The sequence below is a fragment of the Myotis myotis genome, unplaced genomic scaffold, assembly GCF_014108235.1.
Source record: "Myotis myotis isolate mMyoMyo1 unplaced genomic scaffold, mMyoMyo1.p scaffold_m19_p_17, whole genome shotgun sequence".
In the NCBI taxonomy this organism is placed as follows: Eukaryota; Metazoa; Chordata; class Mammalia; order Chiroptera; family Vespertilionidae; genus Myotis; species Myotis myotis.
Window position 1 is genome coordinate 24,431,782 of NW_023416321.1, and position 15,468 is coordinate 24,447,249.

The 15,468-nt window shown below is 53.8% G+C and overlaps 1 protein-coding gene across 1 annotated transcript; it reads right to left on the minus strand.

The window, feature by feature from the left end:
• Positions 1-664: 664 nt before the first annotated feature.
• On the minus strand, positions 665-11,390 carry EPX (eosinophil peroxidase). The gene is made up of 12 exons (XM_036340574.1): positions 11,249-11,390; positions 11,050-11,143; positions 10,638-10,813; positions 10,333-10,450; positions 10,084-10,213; positions 8,687-8,893; positions 6,907-7,225; positions 4,939-5,099; positions 4,306-4,561; positions 3,676-3,846; positions 1,422-1,659; positions 665-866 (listed from the first exon to the last, which is right to left on the minus strand). Exons 1-12 carry the CDS (start codon positions 11,370-11,372, stop codon positions 665-667), a joined length of 2,196 nt encoding a protein of 731 aa, XP_036196467.1. The 5' UTR covers positions 11,373-11,390.
• Positions 11,391-15,468: the final 4,078 nt, after the last annotated feature.

A 15,468-nucleotide genomic window follows, 5' to 3' on the forward strand; every position in this document is an offset into this window, starting at 1 on the left:
CAGGGACTAGGTGGTGGGAAATAGACAAAGTGGCTGGAAACCCTCCTGGTGACTTCTTGCGTAGGCCTCAAGACCTCCTTGCTTGGCTCCCAAGGCAGGTGGGCTCATTGCTGCTAGACACCCTAGCTATCACTCCCAGCCGAAAAACAAACTCGGAGCTGTTGCCAGCAAAAGCATCAGCAGGATATGGTTCCTGGGGGGGGGTGGGGGGGGGGGGGAGCGGAGGGCAGGGAAGAGTGCGCACGGGATGGGGGGGGGGTATAAATTGTAGTCTTCCCTGGTTCCCTGTCTCCAAGGTCAGAGGCTTGGGATGGAGGCCTGTGGAAGCAGCAGAAGTGGACATGTGAGGAATTGCTGGACATCCAGAAATGAGCTGTTTTAGGGTGTTGATGACTAAGCCCAGGCTAGCTGGACACTTGCTACCCATGCTCCTACCCCTCTCCCCAAAGTTCTAGGCCCTGGGTGGGATTGACTATCAGCCCAGAAGCCGGAAGCTAGCATACTGGGAACCCTGTATGGAAGGAGTACCTTGTCCCCAGTGACAAGTTCTGTTGTCCCTGCTTAGAGGCCTAAGAGGACTCCGCCATCCCATCCGGGGAAGGAAGTGAGGGCCTGACCCAGCCCAGGGCTCTTGGGGAAGGGCCTCCCCTTACCTGCAGAAGCCTCATTTGCTCCGCCAGGCTGACAGGTCCAACCTGGGGATTCTGCTGCAGTGCTCGAAGTCCCGGGGGTAGGTGTTGGCTCTGAAGATGTCCCTCGGAACCATGGTGATACCGGTATTGTCACACACAATCCGAGACAAGGAGATCTGTCCCAGGGCCCTGCGCTGCCCCTTGGTGAAAACACCTGGTTTCTCCCACCAAAACCTGCCAAGACAATCGAGAGATGTGGGTGAAGGTAAAATGAGCACCTGCTGTGTGCCAGGTACATTATGTCATTCCATCCTCACAAAGTTCCTGCAAAATAGGTATTATTCCTGTTCTATAAATGAAGAAACCAGTTGAGTAGTCAAGTAAATTGCCCGGTATTAAAGGCCTGGTGATTTACGTGGCCAGGGCTGGATCTGAACCTAGGTAAAGGTCAAATCCAAATAAGAAGTCCTGTCTTAAACCATGAGCTTATAGGAGGCAAACCAGGTTTAGCCTTTTCTGCCCATGTTTTCTGGGACCCTTTAGCCTGGAATAGCGAGGAGGCTGAGAAGTCTCCTGGGTTAAGGGTGCCTCCAGCTCAGGCAGCATCAGCCTCCTGGGCCAGTGGTCTCTCCCTCTGACTAAGGTCTCCAGGAGCCTCCTGGTCTCAGATCTTGTGAATGTGAAAGAAATGAAGCTAAAAAGAGCACTTTCCCCCATTGTTGGGTCTTTAAATGTTAGTGCTTCTCTTCCCTGCTCTGGGGCTGGTTTCTTTAGGGTCGGGTCACTCACCTGTCTCCACTACGGGCCCTTGTGAACTGGTTCTCAAAAAGACAAGCCAGAAGAGGCCCCACACGGGCCCCTGGCAGAAGCGGCTCTGCAATGGCCCCCATCCAGATGTCAATGTTGTCAGGTGTCCCGTATAGATTCAGGAACTTTCTTGCCAGACCCCGGTTTTTCAGCACACGGCTAAGCTGTGCCAGATTCCTGGGCTGGGAGAGCCCACAGAAGCGCCGCCAAGCATTGTACCCTGAGGGGAAGGGGGCAGAAGCAGATTCAGTCTTACCCCTGCTGCCCTCCCATTAGCTTCTGCTTCTCTCCACATTTCTCCTGAGAGCTCTGTGGTCTGGCCATATCAGGCAGAACAAGAGCCCCGCAGGCAGAAGAGGCCCTGAACCAAAGACCAAATGCCAGTGGGCAACCATGCTTTGCGTGCATCAGCCTGAGGAGTGCCTAACACTCAAGACAGTACCCAGGACACAAAGGACTCTCAGTAGGGTTTGAGAATGAATGAATGAATGAATGAATGAATGAATGAATGAATGAAATTAGTGAGTGAACAAAACAAGAAGTGAAAAGAATGGATCAAGTCTACTCAGAAAGGGACCACATGCTGTATGGTTCCATTATATGAAAGGTCCAGACCAGGCACATACATAGAGACAGAATGTAGATTCGTGGTCATCAGGAGCTGGGGTGGAAATGGTGACTGACTGCTATTACAAGGTTTCTTATGTGAATGAAAGATACTAGATATGGTGATCGATACATGACTATACTAAAGTCATTGAATTGTATACTTACAAAGGGTGAATTTTAGATGTTAACTATACCTCAATAAAACAGTTAAATTTTTCACCTACTCAGAAACTTCCAAAGACTAGCCATGCTGATTTCTCAGCTATCAGGATCTCACACCAGGATCAGGCCACGTGATGTGTGGGAACATCAACATATGCGATGGCTTTGCCATCATCTGAAGGAACCCTAGCCCAACATCATCCATTGAACGACAGCTCACAACACCATCCCCCATCTGAACTAAGGACAGCCATGTCATGTTTTACCATTGCTAAGCTCTGGTGCGTGTATCTCTCTCAGGATCCTCACAACACCTTTCTAATTACCATTTTATTAGTGGATACTTGTTGAGCTTAAGCAACCATGACTTTTACTAGTAAGTGGACTTCATATCTTCCCATTCCAAACTTGGTGTTGGATTTGGGAAGGGATTGGAATAGACTGTAAGAGACAGTATCAGGAGAATATTTCTGGGGCAGCTTGCAGGGAACAAATATTTGGGGAACAATATCTCTGTGAGGCAACTTGAGTGGTTAACAACCTCAGTTCTCCAGCAGGGGGCACCCACAGCTCTTTAGCTGTCAGGAGCACTCAAGTGTAATGAAGGAAAGAAACTGGTTCTTGAGTGCCTGCTGTGTGCCAGCCAGGTGCTGTGTTGGGTGCTGTAGAAATCCCCCCCCCCCCACTCTGTTATAACACAATCAGAGATTAGCTGAGGCAGATGGAGCAGGTGGGGAGAGGGAGAGGAGCAAGGTGGTGGTCAAAGCCTTCCCCTGACATTGTGGATTGAACAGGGGGAAGAAAGGAGAAATTCTGAATTTGATTCACATTTTCCTACTTCTTAGTTACGTGGCATTGGGCAAATTACTGGATGTCTTTGAGCTTATTTCCGTTTCTATAAAATGACTGTGGTCACTGGAAAGACTAAACGAGTTATATCCATGAAAGTGCCTCATTTGTCTTCTTCCCTGGGATAAAGCTTTCTGTGTCCTCACCAAGCTGCCAAAGCAGCCTTCGTTTTACTCCGCCCATTCCCTGCCCCTCAGGCTCGGCCTGTCTCCACGTAGAGCCAGTTTCTCTGTCCCTGGAACCCAACCTTTCTCCTTGGAACTTGCTAGGATGCTGGGGAATGGAGCAGTTCATCCTTGCCTTTTAGATCTGTTTCTCTCTACGTGGAAATTCCAGATCCCCTTTGTTCATCTCCCGTGCCCCAGGCCTGATCCCATTGTGAACCTAAAGATACAGACCCTGCAACAGACGGAGATGTGGCAGGACAGCAAAAAGGTGGTCCGAGAGATGTTCTACTGCATCAGCCTTGGCCTCGCCTGCCTCTGAGCCACAGCACAGACTGTAGACAGTCCCAGTCAGAAAAGAGGCACCCAGGACCTCCTGAAACCTGTCCCCACCACACCACCACCAGCACCACACCAAGCCACGCCTGGTGAAGGGGTGGGCAGCCCCTCACCTGGGAGGCCGTGGTCCCGGCTGCGCTGCATGTTGAGAGCCGCCAGGTCCAGACCGATTCTTCTCACTTGCTGAAACAGCCGTTCCCGGAGTTCGTCCACTAACATGGAATCCTGCCGGTTCAGCTTGGCGGGGGTGGCCATGAGGCCTCGGAGGATGGGGTCGATGCCACCTGGTGGCGGGGAATGTGAGCAGCACAGATTGGAACAGCTCTGGGAAGCCCCTGTGTCATCACAGGAGGCCCAAGTAGCTCAGAGCTGGATAAGCCAGTCACTTTTATTCTATGATGGTTATTTCAGAAAACAGAGGCCTGGGTGGCCATGAAGAGAGCTGGTGCTGTCAGGGCAAGGGGTCACCCCTACTTCTTAAAGGAGTGGAAGGCAAGCTTTCAGGCCCACAAGCCACCAGTCTGACAGCTGTCTCCTCCCCTTTTAGAAATCCCTCATCCCAAAGGGGATGGGAGTCCCGTGGCTGAGGGTCTCGGTGGCCCCTGCCTTGTTTTCACTGTCCTGGGGAGAGATGATTAGCCGTGGCCTGAGCAGCAGCTGGCCTCCTGGCAGTAGGCCTGGCCCAACTGGCGGGGATATGCTCTCCAACCCCACTCCCATCTGCCTCTGGAAAACCTGGTCACCTTCCTGCACGATTCGCCAGCTGGCAAAGAAGGCAGAGCTGAGCGGAACACGCGAGTTGGGTGCTGAGGCCTGGTACTGGCTGTCCAAGCGGTACACAAAGGGCTGGAGCATGGTGTGCCCAAAGCGGAAGGCCAGGGTGAAGACATTGGACACGCGAGGGTCCACGCTGGAGCAGTACCCCAAGTAGGGCCCCAGGGTTCTCTTGGCCCGGGCCCTGCCCAGAACCAGGGGCAGAAAGTCTCGGTAGGTGATGATCTACAAGAGAAGACGTAGGAAGAAATGACCTTAGCGGCTGCCTAGCCCACTCCTTTACCTTTGGACAGACCTTGGGCTTTTCGAAGGGCTCCTCAGACATAAATTCTTGAATGTCTATCATGTCAGATGTCGCAACATTGATTTCCCATTGGCTGATGAGATGCTGAAGCCCAGAGAGGCTGAGTGACATGGGTAGGCTCACACCGTGAGTTGGTGGCGGAACTGAGGGGACAGGTCAGATCTCAGGCATACACACTCAGACCTGGCTTACTTGAGGCGCATCCCCGAGGATGTGTTAAGGAGGGTGGGAGCCACTTTTTCAGATGCTTCTCATGCCAGATTTTCTCTAGGGGATGCTGGGACCCCAGGCTCCCTACCTGGACCATGGCCCCCACGATCTTCCGCGCCTCCTGGTAGAGCTGGTCTCCAGTCCACTGTGGATTCAGGCGTCTCAGCTCGGTAGCCAGCCGGTTGTGCTCTCGCATAAAGAGGGTGTGCATGGCTGTCAGCGAGGGGTTTTCGCTTGTTCGAGAGTCACCTTGAAAACCCAAGTTCAGAGTCACCATAGCTCTTCCCAGAGAAATGTCTTTCTGCTAGGGCAGACAGAGTTCTGGGGACTAGGCAAAGGTGGTGGGACTTTCTGACCCGTGTCAGGCTCCTGGTCCTCACTCGGCCTCCATCTCCTCAGCTGTGAGGCCACTCACTGACCACCACCCTCTTCCCCAACACGACGGGTCAGGGCGGGAAGACAGTGGGGTCTTGCATCCTTAAGTGATTGGAACAGGTGCCGGTGTGAGAAGAAAAGCTCAGGGCAGCTGCCAGCCACGGCAGGAAAATCGTTGCCGAATGATTCTACTCCACAAGATGACCAGCTGGTGCAGAGACCTGGATGACTAGGAACCTTGACTTGGGGACCACGGGCCCCTCTCCCAAGGAACTGCATCCGTGTGCATGTTCTCTATCGAGGGCGGGGTCTTCCACCAGCTTTGGAATTGCTACCATGCAAGAGGGAGGGTTGGGCAGAGCCTCTTTCTGCAGCTAGACCTTTTCTCCCAGAGGCCAGGAGGCAGAGTAAATGCCTGACAGTGGGCCTTCCAGTCATTTGCTGGCTCTGAACTAAGCCCTTTTGTATAAGGTCTCATTTAATCCACTTTTCAGTAAACCTCTCGTGAAAGTGCAAGAAAAACCCATCTTGCCCTGGCCAGGTAGCTCGGCTGGTTAGAGCCTTGTCCCGATACACCAAGGTTGTGGGTTCGATCCCCAGTCAGGGCACATACAACAAGGAACCAATGAATACATAAATAAAGGGAACAACAAATTGATGTTTCTCTCTCTCAAAATCAATCAACAAAAAATTTAAAAAATACAGTCTTTAAAAAGGGGGCTGGAGCCAACTCCCTGCTAAGAAGGCGGTGGAATAGCATGGAAAGAGCACAGACCTGGACGCTACCCTGACCGCAGTGCCCTCTGTGGGCTCTGCCATCTGAACTCTGTGCTCTGGACACATTAGTCATCTTCCCTGCGCCCCAGTTTCTCATCTGTAAAAGGAGGTGATAACCGTGGCCTCCTGTCATGGCTGCTATAAGATGGCACCTGTGAGTATCTTAAATAACCAGAAAGGATGCCCATATCAACCAGCACTTGGTGGCAAAGAGCCCGAGGAGGGTTCAGATGATGCATCTGGAAGAAGGTACCAGGTACCAGTGTCTAGCAACAGTGGGGGATGAGAGGTGGGGAGTAAACCTAAGGCCGTGGTCGGCAAACTGCGGCTCACGAGCCACATGTGGCTCTTTGGCCCCTTGAGTGTGGCTCTTCCACAAAATACCGACTTCTGCGCATGGGCCGCGAAGTTTCAATCGCACTGTACGTGCGCGCCCGCACGTGGTATTTTGTGGAAGAGCCACACTCAAGGGGCCAAAGAGCCGCATGTGGCTCGTGAGCCACAGTTTGCCAACCACTGGCCTAAGGGAATTTAACCCAGAGAAGATTAAAAAAAAAAAAAAAGTAGGTGGAAATAAAGCTTCTTTCAAGTAAAGAGGCTATTAGTGAGTGAAAGATGGACGGCTCCTTCTCTGGGGTTCCAGAAACATGAAGAGCACTAGGTGGATGTTGGATCAAAATGGGAAGAGCTTTCTAAAAGTCAGCACGGCGAGAGAGAAACAGGCGTTTGCAAAGGGACTCCCGACAACCTTCGGGTCCTGCGACAGCTACACGTCGATCTGTCCTAGGCTGTGCCTAACGTTGAAGTCTGAAGACGTGTACCCCCACCGCCTCCCACCATGGCCTCCAAACCCAGACCCCCGGGCAGCTGTTTCCCAGGAAGACACCACCTTCCCCAGCCTGACCTCCCAGGAAGCAGGGGATGCGCGCCGGGCGGTTGGTGAGGACGCAGGGGTCATCGTGCAGGTTGTCGAAGGGCAGCAGGTCCCGGCCGTTGTCTCTGAAGCGCTGGTTGACGGCCAGCAGCCCGTGGTAGTTGGTCCGGTTGCGAAGGCGCAGAGCCAGGGTGACCTCGCTGCCGTACACCATGCTGGCGTCCACGAAGGAGGTGAGTGCATTGATCTGGTTTCGAATGATGTTCTTGTTTTGGGGGCACGAGACGGCTGAGCGGAAGAAGGGGATGCAGTCTTGCTGGTTCTTGATTCGGGGGTCATTGGCCGGAATCTGAGGTGCAAGAGGAGACAGTGACACTGGGGCCTCTTAAGAGCAAGCGTATCCTTCTTGGTCCTCCCACACTTGCTTCAAAACCTTGCTTCAAAGTCTCCTCCTTCAGGAAGCCCTCCTTGACTCATCCGGACTCACACTGCTCACCAGGTCAGTTGAAGGTCCTTAGGACTTGGTATCACAGATTCATGAAAGGTTAGAAATGGAAGAAACCTTAGCTCCTCATTTTCCCGGTGGGGAAACTGAGGCTTGGAGATGGGCAGTGACCACTAGTTAGCAGGAGAGGAAATAGTGAAACCTAGTTCTCTTGACAGGCCTGGGCTCCTTTCATTCCATTCAATTCAACAGATATTTCCTAAGCCCCTCTCTGTGCCGGGTGCTCTGGAGATATGAAGACCAGCAAAACCCAGTACAGGTTGCAGGAAGCTGGCAATTCAGTTGAAAACAGACACATATGTAGAGAATGTAACTCTAAATTGATGTGCTCTTTGCTATGCTTGATCTAAAAGCCAAAAGTGACAGGTGAAATAGGAAGATTTCGGAAGGCTTCCCAGAGGAGGTGCCCCTGACCCAGAGCTTGAAGAATGGGCAAAGTTGCACCAGGGAGGAGCCAGCCAGGGGTCCTCACAGGTCAGGCCTCATGGAGATCCCCTTACCTGTCAGGGTGAGTGCAGGGGTGAGGGCGTGCGTGGAGGAGTGTGTGCACCTACGCCGCCCTCCCACCCCCACCCCCAGCAGAGGCTCTGCTCCCTGGAATCCACACCACCCTTCCCTGTCAGCCTGAAGGATAGCTCCCTGCTCACAGCCCACCCCCGGAAGGAGAGAAGGTGAGAGCTAAGAGACTCTAAAGCAGTGGTTCTCAACCTTCCTAATGCCGCGACCCTTTAATACAGTTCCTCATGTTGTGACCCAACCATAAAATTATTTTCGTTGCTACTTCATAACTGTAATTTTGCTACTTTATGAATCGTAATGTAAATATCTGATATGCAGGATGTATTTTCATTGTTACAAATTGAACATAATTAAAGCATAGTGATTAATCACAAAAACAATATGTAATTATATATGTGTTTTCCGATGCTCTTAGGCGACCCCTGTGAAAGGGTCATTCGACCCCCAAAGGGGTCGCGACCCAAAGGTTGAGAACCACTGCTCTAAAGGCTTCCAAAAACAGCAGCCTAGGCTTCCACCATCAGGATCAAACCTACGGGTCAAAGCCAGTCTCTCGATTGCTTCCCCTTCCCTGAAGCCTGCACGGGACCTCCTGGCAGATTGCCCACCCCCACCCCCGCCCCTCCAACCGCTAAGAACTGGAGTCCATAGCGGCTGTGCTTCCTGTCTGTCTGGTCCTCCAGCGTCACAGACAGCTCCTTAGGGGTGGTACTAAGTCTTCCAGATCCCACCCCCAGCTCTTGGCCCAGCGTGGAGGCCAGGGGCCTGGGAGTTGGCTGCGGGTACCTTGATGGGGAAGCAGGGCGGCAGCTGGGCACAGGTCCTCTCGCAGTCAACGCCTGCAGTGAAGCCCACTCTGGCCGGGGTCTCGGGGGAGAAGTCCAAGTCGTGGTCGATGAACTGGCCCCACTGCATGAACATGAGGGCCCGGCCCTGGTCGGAGGTCACCCTCTCTTGGGGGAAGCGCACGATCTGGTTAGAGACTGCCCGGACCTGGTGGGAAAAGAGGGCAGCGTTGGGTGGGGGAGCGGGGGAGGCTCTGGGCCCTGAAACCCAGGCCTCAGGGGGCAGCAGGTTGCCTCTGCCAGAGTTAACACAGTGTCTCCTCCTCTCCTGCTCTCCCCTCCCCTTTCCTGCGTTGTCCCACCTCCCCTGGCTGTCATTCCCAGAAGGGTGGGCTCTGGCCTGGCTCCTGCGGGTTCCAGGAGGAAAGAGAAGGGGAGAGGCCAGGTTGGCTGGCTCAGACTCCACCAGCACTTCCAGAGAGGTTATTACATCAAACTGATAGATCAATTTATAAACTGATGGAAAACTGGATGATAGAAATGATTGATAGGTGCATGGATTGGCTGTTAGGTAATGGATAATGTAGAGAGAATGGATAGATCAATAGAAGAAAAATTAATAAACAGATGTTGATAGATTGTTATATTGACATATGAATAGAAATTGATAAATTGATAAGTATGAAATAGCACAGATCAATAGATATAGCTAGATTAAGATGTATGGCTCTTTATACAGAGGTGGGCAAAAGTAGGTTTATAATTGTAACACAAATCAGTAATACAATAATTAATAAATAATACAAGAATAAATTCTGTTTAAATTCATACTCAACTGTAAACCTACTTTTGCTCACCCCTGTATTTAGCAAGATACTTTGATACTAATTCTTTGAGAAAAAAAATACTATAATGGCTAGTATTAATAAATTATATCCTATATGGGTGTTTCTTTAATACTAGAGGCCTGGTGCATGAAATTCGTGCATGGGTAGAGTCCCTAGGGCTGGCCAGCAATCAGGGCCAACTGGGGCCTTCTGGCTGCCAGCCGGGGCCTTCCTTCGTTCCACTCTGCCCCCTGGTGATCAATGCACATCATAGCAAGCAATCAAATTCCCAATCTCCCAGTCAAACTCCCAAGGGGACAATTTGCATATTAGCCTTTTATATATATAGATTCATGCCAGCAACATGAGGCAGGTTTTACTGCCGTTTTACAGATGAGGAAACCAAGACTCAACACTATCACCTGCCCAAAGTCACCCAGCCCGCCAGAGGGAGAGCCTGGGTTCCAGTCTGTCTGGCTGACTCCGGGCTGTGCTTTTACACCTCCCTCACCCCCTTGCCCCCAAGTTTAGCAGAGATCAAGCATCCTCTAGGTCCTCAGTCCCTACTCACAAGAGGGAGGAGGAAGCCATTGCGCCTCTTGCCAGGGGTCCAGCCGAAGGGGAGCGACAGCCCATCCTCATACTCGGCCGGCAGCCAGCGAGCCAGGGCAGTGTTGGAGGCCCCCAGCCAGGGTCTCCTCCTGCAGCAGTGGGAGCGTTCGGGTCAGCAGGGTTCCAGCGTGGAGACCATTCAGCGTATAGGGAGGGGTGGTGAGGGAAGGGAGGCTCCCCCGGGGCAGGTGCAGCCCCTCGCTCCCACCTGTTATTACATCTCCCCGTGATGGTTCGGTACTTGTCACTGCACTTCTCTTCCTGCTTCTGGGCAGAACAGCCACTGGCCTTGGACAGCAGCCACAGCTGGGATTCCGTCAGCAAACCTGAGGGTGGGGCAGGTGGGCAGGACCCTGGATCCAGGCTCCTGGCTTCTTCCGGAGCTGGTCTATTCTGTACCTCCCTTCCATCCGTTTACTCTCTCCCCTGCCAACACCCCAAAGCTGTGCGCCCCCTCCCCCTCCTGCCTTCCTTCCACTCCCAGCCCTGTGGGCTCAGTGGGGAGCATGGTACCAGTGACATTGATGGAGCTGGACCCCTGGCGTTGTAACTTCTCCTCCAGCAGCCCCAAAGCCACGTGCATATAATCGGCAGCCTGAGTGATTGTCCTGGTGGCCGCTACCGGCTGTTTGAAGTAGAACAGGAGGTCCGTGGGGCGGGCAGAGCCACTGAGAAGGCGCTGCTTCATGCTGCCCAGAAGAGGAGGAGGGAGAGCTGATTTAAGGCTGCAGAGCCACCCAGCAGAGCCCCATCCCAGGCAGTGGGCAGTCGGGACAGCGTGAACAGATGGATGGAAGGGAGGATCTCTACCAACATGGCACTGCCCCCGTGGTGCCCAGGGGCAGGGTGATGGGTGAGATGACCATGATTGGAGCCCACCCTCCCTCAGCGACCCTCCCCAGGCCCACACAGACCCCAGACCCACCTCCTCTGAGTCTGATTGTAGGCGGCATCCACCAGGAATTTGGCCTCTGTGATGCAGCTCTGAAGGACCGAGGTCTCCACGGCCCCGGGGGAAGCTGCTCAGAGGGAAGGGGACTCAGGATCCATGGGAGCCACAGCCCCCCAGGCCCAAGCAATTCCCCCTCCATCGCCTTCTCCAGGGCTGTCCAAGGGGCTATTACCTGGGGTGGTGCCCTCACAAGGCTGGGCCAGGACGAGTGTGAGGACGAGCCCTGCCAGGGCCAGGAGCAGCTTCCTCTCCACAGTGAGACCCTGAGCCACACGAGTAACACCCGCGTCTCGCATTCTGGCGGCTCTCCTGCTCCCTTCTCACCCGGGGGCCCCACGCTGACCTCTCCCCTCCTGCTCTTCTTCGGAAGCAGCTGGGAAGGGACTTTTATATCCAGCCCTAGGGTGGGGCAGGGAAGCTCTGGGCCCCAGAAGCCCAGCCTCTTGAGGTGGAGCTCTAGAATTTCCCTCTTGAATTTTTGGGGGGCGGGGAGGGGGGTTGTGGGACTGAAATCCCCACCCCACCCTGCCACTCAACCAGCCTCGGGGCCTCCTTCCCTCCTGTCCACTCACCGCGTCCCACCCTCTCTGCTACCGAGTTCACGGATCCTGCACATGCCTCTCAGGGAATGTTTGCTGGATGCCCGAGGAACAGCCTGCCTCGGCAGAGCCCTGGGCTTGGTCCTGCCACTCACTAGTTGTTCAGTCACTACCTAGACTCAGTTTCCACATCCCGAACGTGGGACTTGGGCCAGATGACTGGAAACGCTCCTCTCCTTGCCCAACAGGGCAGAAACTGGGTCTGCCTTACTGTAGTATCTCCCCATACCCCACCCCCCACCCCCCACCCAGCACAAGGCCTGGTATTCAGTAGGTGCTCAATAAGTGTTTGTTGAGTAAATTCATGATGTAAGATTAATGATTCAGCCCCTACCCCTTACTCCCTACCCTACCAGCTCTCTCCAAGATGCCAGTGGAGGGTAAGGTGATGACTAAGTCAGGGCCTGAAAATTATGGGGCTATTTCATGAGGTCATCTGGGGACACAGTGAGATGTCACAGTAAAGCACCCAGCAGAGCAATGGCAGCAGCCTCCATCCTCCATAACAGCTGAGGACCTGTTAGACTTCGTGCTCCTCCTCGAATTTAAGCGCTTAGCAGTAGTAGGTGGGCGCTGAGTAGGAGGCGTGAATTCTGACTTGCCAGGCTGATCAGCAGTAGCTTCCTGGAGGGGGCTTGCTGCAGGGGCTCAGAACCACCTGGGTTGGGCCTGGCTCTGTCACTACCTGTGCGCCCTTGGCTAAGCCTTCATTTCCGTATCTTAAGGGTAGAACACCCCAGTCGGTCTTTCCCCTCCAGGGACAGGCTCTCTCTTACCCTTTCGTCTTTCCTCTTGCAGTTCCCTCCACTGGATGAGCCAGGCTCACCCTGTGCTTGGACCCCTCCCTGGTCTACCTGGAGAACCCTGCTCATCTCTCCATACTGAGCTCCAGAATCACCCCTGCTGAGCCCTGCAGCCTGCCTGTCCTCCCCGCTCCTTCAGGTGGACTTGCCCATCCCTGTCCCTGCTCCAGACTCCCAGCAGGCCTCTCTGAGTGTCTTGTCTCCCACCCTCTATCCCCCATGCCCTACCGAAACCCAGCCCCACGCCTTGACAGCCCCCTCCTCCCACACCAACGCCCCTGCCTGACAGTTGCTCTTGAAATAGCCCCTTCAGCAATCCCTTTCACAAGCTCCCGTTGAAGGCCTGGGCCCTGATCTTATCTCCTTATCTTCCGCAGGGGCGCCTCTCCTGTGACAAGGGGCCTCGGATGGTGGAAAGTCTCCGGGGAGTTGCCAAAAGTGCGCTTACCCCCTGCACGACTTGGGGTGAATCACACCACTCCCTGGACCTCAGCGCCCACATCTGTGACACAGGGACAGTGAGCCTCATGAAGGAGAGAGCGTTAAAAAGTGGACGCCTGCTCCTCAAACGTGCTTTCCCTTTTGGACGTCAGGGAGCCAGGTACCCCCAGAAGGCTGGCAGCCAGGCGGGGACCCAGGTTGCCTACCTTCCAGCACCCGCAAAGGAAAACTCAGGGTGAGCTCTGCTTGCCCTCCCAGAGGACTCTAGTTCAGCAACAGTGAGTGTGCGAGGGTTTGCCACAGCGGTGGGCTGCTGCAGGCTGTTGGGACAAGCCGGAGACAGGGCCCTGGGCTCTGGACCCCGCCTGCCATATTGGCTGATCTGCTCGAAGTGCTGATGAGAGACAAGCACACAGAAAGGGACCACCGAGGGGCCCTATGCAACCAGTCTATGGAGGGCAGGTTTCCTGGGCTGGGGCAGGACCGGCAGGCAGAAATGCAGGCAAGGAGACCAAAGGGAACGCTGGCATCTGCCACCTGGACTCCTGCCCCTCAGCCTGTTTCTGCTGCCCGCCCTGCCACAGGACCCTGCCCCTACGCTCCCGCCACCTGAATCCTCCACACGCAGCACCCTCCCACCCCACCCCTGCCAGCCAGTTTCTGTTTTCTCAATTTTTTTTTTTTTAGTTTTAAAAATAAACAAGAAACATTTTTAAAAAGGATAAATTTTAATGGCAAAGATATTCAAATTCCGTAAAATAGCCATGCATGAAGTAAAATTTGCACTTAAAAGTATTATACAGTTTGCATTCTGTTTCAATGTTTTACATTTTAAACACAAATTATAACTCCCAACGGTCACATGGCATGACAGAATGGAAGGACACCCAGTTCTGTCTCTTCACCTTTACCATCGCTGTGGGATCGCTGTTCATATCAGCTGTTCAAATGCACGAACATGCATCGCTGCAGGGGCGGGAGGCGTGACGTGTCGCCGATGTCAGCTCAGAGATTCCAAACCCAGATGATTTGGAACTCACTCTCAAAGCAGATGCATGTGTCCGAGGGAGCCACCATGGAACTGAGAACTGACTTCCACGTAGAATGCAATGCTTCTTGAAGGATAAGGAACAAAAATGCCTTCATTTGAAGCTTACAGGCTTGGGCCTGGTTGGACCGCAGGTGGGGGAGTCATGCAGGAGAGCTCTGCCTCTGAAAGGGAAATGGCCAAATCAGACTCCAAGACCGAGCCACATAGGAAGAAAAGATTTGTAAGGAGACACATCAAAAAGAGTCCTCGGGGTAACAGGAGGAGACAGGCTGCTTGGAAACTGTGACTAAGGGGGCAAGAGGAAGGATACGGGCATCCTCAGGGATCAGGGCCCTGACCAGCCAGCTCTTCAATGGCTCTCCCTCCCTCCCTGGTGGCCATAGGACTCTGTGGCCCTGGGAGACTGGGAACCACTGGTCCCATGAGCATGCCGTCCCCTCTGCCAACACATCTTGGTCCTCCATGCAGCTTCTCCTAAAGAAAGAGGCCCCCAGGCTCGCACAGTCTCACTCCTGCCACCTCCCCTCTTCCAAAGCCATGTCTCCTCTCTCTATTCCTCTCTCCTCTAAACCCACTGGCTTTCAGCTCCTGCAAGGGACCTACCCTACCTGCAATGGATCTCAACCATGAAGACCCTTCCCCTTTTGTGGCTGGCGCCTCCTACTGACCCTCCAGGCCCCATCCATAGGGAGCCTTTCCTGTCTCAGGCTCTCTAGATCCAAATCAAGTGTCTGGGTCTCCCTGGTCCTTACTCTTATAGCTCCTTTCGTAGAACATCACATCACTGATTACACGTGTATGTCTGTGGTGGATCTGGTGAAGCTACAGCTCCCTACAGGTCTGTGAGTGCCATACAGAATAGGTGTGTGCCTGTCCTGTTGCTCACTGTGGCCTCGGCCCCTAACACAATGCCTGGCAGGGCCTCAATGCGAATTTGTGCAATGGATGCATCGGTTGTGACCTTGCCTGTCACAGCCCTTGGGTCAGGCTTGGGTTTGTGCTTGAACAGCTATTAGGACCTGGTGCCTTTGGTCAGGGGCAGTGTTCGCCCTGGGTCAGGCCAGCCCTGGGTCAGTGGACACCTTTGCAGAGACTGGTCCTGCCAGGCTGAGGCTCAAACCCAAGACCATGAGGGAGCCTTCCCTCCCTGGCATCTTCAGCTGTAATACCCAAGAACCTTCTTCCCGCCCTCCCCTGCCCGCCTCAAAACCTCAGCATTCTGCAATCACTTTCACAAAAACTGTCCTCCAGCCACAGTGGGACTGCTATTGGCCACAGGCCTGATTGGATCTCTTTATCTCTCAGCTCCAACGGCCCCCATGGAGACAGCTGCAGCAGAGCAAGGCTCAGGGCCTAGTGGGCCTGCTCCTGTTCCCAGGGGCTCCTGGGAGTGGGGTCCTTGCACCTATTCTCATGACAAGAACACTGAGGTCAATAGTGAGAAGGGGCTTAACTCAAACTATGGTGGCTTCACACTGGGTCGAGGCTGGGGCAGGCC